The following is a 2,500-nucleotide window of genomic DNA, read 5'->3' as shown; positions in this document are numbered from 1 at the left end:
TATCCATGTTGAGGTTTTTTACCGCTTATATTCCCTGCTGAACCAATGTATGTAAAATACAGAACATAGGCTCTTACCCTTTTTAACCACATAAAAGTGCACTCGCAGTGTGTTTTCAAAGTGAAACTCTTGCATTTTGCCCCGGTAAGCTTTGCTTCCACCAACCACCCATACTGTACACACAGACTCAGACAGACAAGAATATTGACAGCTGCATTAATATCCATTAGGTTTCCCCTCCCAAATACAATTCATCACATCAGCAGAAAATCTGCTGGCATGTGTTAATAGTGTGGAAGTTTCTGTGTGTGTGTGTGGGTGTGTGGATGTTTGTGTGTGTGGATGTACTATGTGTGTGTGTGTGTGCGCGCGCGTGTGTGTGTGTGTGTGTTGTGTGTGTGAGTGTTTCCGTTTCTCTGTCCAAGCACATGGGGCAGATGGGGCCTTTAATGGTTAGGGACTCAGCCTTGGAATCAGTAAGTTGCTGGTTTGAATCCTATGCTATCCGTGGCTGAAGTGCCCTTGAGCATGGCACTTAACCCAATTGGGACTGTAGGTCACTGTAACCACCTCTTACTAAAACCGGGCTCAAACTAGACAACTTTAAAATGTATTGTGATTTTGAGGTCGGGTTCTACCACACACTTAAAGAGAAACAATGTCAATCTTATCTCCCATTGTAAACACAGAGACAATATCCGACACTCTATTTTGATTTGTAAATGAAACATGTTCAATATTGAGGTCGGTAGCTCTTTGAAACGGCAAAATTCCATCTTAGAAAGAACAAAGGAAATTTGCCTGACAATTGCTTGCGATTGTCCTGGGGGATAGCATTCCACCGATTGGAACGTTATCGTATCAATAATTGTAAGTCGTGTTTGTCATGTAATGCCTTTGTGTATGAACTGTATGTGTGTTGCGTATGTACTGTGTGTGTTAGGAGTGACCAAGGTGGACTATGGGGACATCTCGGCGCGTTCCTCCCTGAGGCAGAAGCTGCAGTGTAAGCCCTTCAGTTGGTACCTGGAGCACATCTACCCAGACTCCCAGATCCCACGACACTACTACTCACTAGGAGAGGTAAGATACCACCACACTACTACTCACTAGGAGAGGTAAGATACCACCACACTACTACTCACTACTCACTAGGAGAGGTAAGATACCACCACACTACTACTCACTAGGAGAGGTAAGATACCACCACACTACTACTCACTAGGAGAGGTAAGATACCACCACACTACTACTCACTACTCACTAGGAGAGGTAAGATACCACCACACTACTACTCCCTACTCACTAGGAGAGGTAAGATACCACCACACTACTACTCCCTACTCACTAGGAGAGGTAAGATACCACCACACTACTACTCACTAGGAGAGGTAAGATACCACCACACTACTACTCACTACTCACTAGGAGAGGTAAGATACCACCACACTACTACTCACTAGGAGAGGTAAGATACCACCACACTACTACTCACTACTCACTAGGAGAGGTAAGATACCACCACACTCACTACTCACTAGGAGAGGTAAGATACCACCACACTACCACAAGACTACTACACTGTACTCACTAGGAGAGGTAAGACACCACCACACTGCTCTTCACTAGGAGAGGTACGATACCAACACACTACTACTCACTAGGAGAGGTAGTTTCAAGTTTTCAAGTTTATTTAGCCATATCAACAGTATAAAATACAGTTGTTAGGAATGTTGCTTGGTGTGCTCACACAACAACACAAACAAAAGACACAAAACTGGGGAGGGGGGGTATGAAAGAAAAACAGGGGGGGGGGTACACAAATAAATAAACAGGGAATGGCATACAAAACATTGGAGACATAGAAAAGTGCAATGGAATATTTAAAGTGCATGGTATGTACAGAAACAGTAGTAGCATGTGCAAAGTACAAAGGAGGTAGGAAGGCCAGGTAGTGGAGTAGCTGTGAAGTGCTAGTGCGTATTTAAGTGTCAGATGGCTTGTGGGTAGGTACGGTTCCTAGATCGTGTGGTTTTGCTTGGGATACTGTGGTACCTTTTCCCTGAAGGCAATAGTGTGAATAGGTGGTGTGCTGGGTGTGTAGGGTCAGAGGTGATGTTATTGGCTTTCCTAGCAAGTCTGGTGTTGTAGAGTGAGGCTAACGTGGGAAGACTGTGGCCAATGATTTTAGAGGCCCTGCATACCACCTTCTCCAGATATTGCTTGTCTTGGCTGGTGAAGCTGCAATACCAGACCAAGATGGAGAAGGTGAGCACGCTTCTGATGGTGGCACTATAAAAGTGGATCATGCCTGCTTGGCTGACTCCAAATTTCCTCAGTTGTCGGAGGAAGTATAATCTTTGTTGGGCTTTTGAAATGATGAGACTGGTGTTCAGATTCCATGACAGGGACTGATGGATGGTGGTGCCTAGGAAACGGAAGGAGTCTACCCACTCCACTACCTGGCCATTAATGCAGATGGGGGTGTGCTGGCCTGCGC

At 45.2% G+C, this 2,500-nt stretch overlaps 2 protein-coding genes across 3 annotated transcripts in view; both read left to right on the top strand.

Annotated features, from left to right (window-relative positions):
- The window catches only part of LOC134449294 (toll-like receptor 13), a 197,562-nt gene that overhangs the window by 106,187 nt on the left and 88,875 nt on the right, over nucleotides 1-2,500 (top strand). The window lies entirely within an intron of this gene.
- galnt1 (UDP-N-acetyl-alpha-D-galactosamine:polypeptide N-acetylgalactosaminyltransferase 1) overlaps nucleotides 1-2,500 on the top strand; it is a 94,646-nt gene that overhangs the window by 77,415 nt on the left and 14,731 nt on the right. The window contains exon 10 of the mRNA XM_063199156.1: nucleotides 944-1,083. Coding sequence (XP_063055226.1) covers nucleotides 944-1,083 — 140 coding nt within the window. The remainder of the gene's footprint in view (nucleotides 1-943; nucleotides 1,084-2,500) is intronic.

The sequence above is a fragment of the Engraulis encrasicolus genome, chromosome 5 (genome assembly GCF_034702125.1).
Source record: "Engraulis encrasicolus isolate BLACKSEA-1 chromosome 5, IST_EnEncr_1.0, whole genome shotgun sequence".
NCBI lineage: Eukaryota > Metazoa > Chordata > Actinopteri > Clupeiformes > Engraulidae > Engraulis > Engraulis encrasicolus.
Note: the sequence above shows the minus strand (reverse complement) of the source record. Positions and strands in the feature narration are given on the sequence as shown.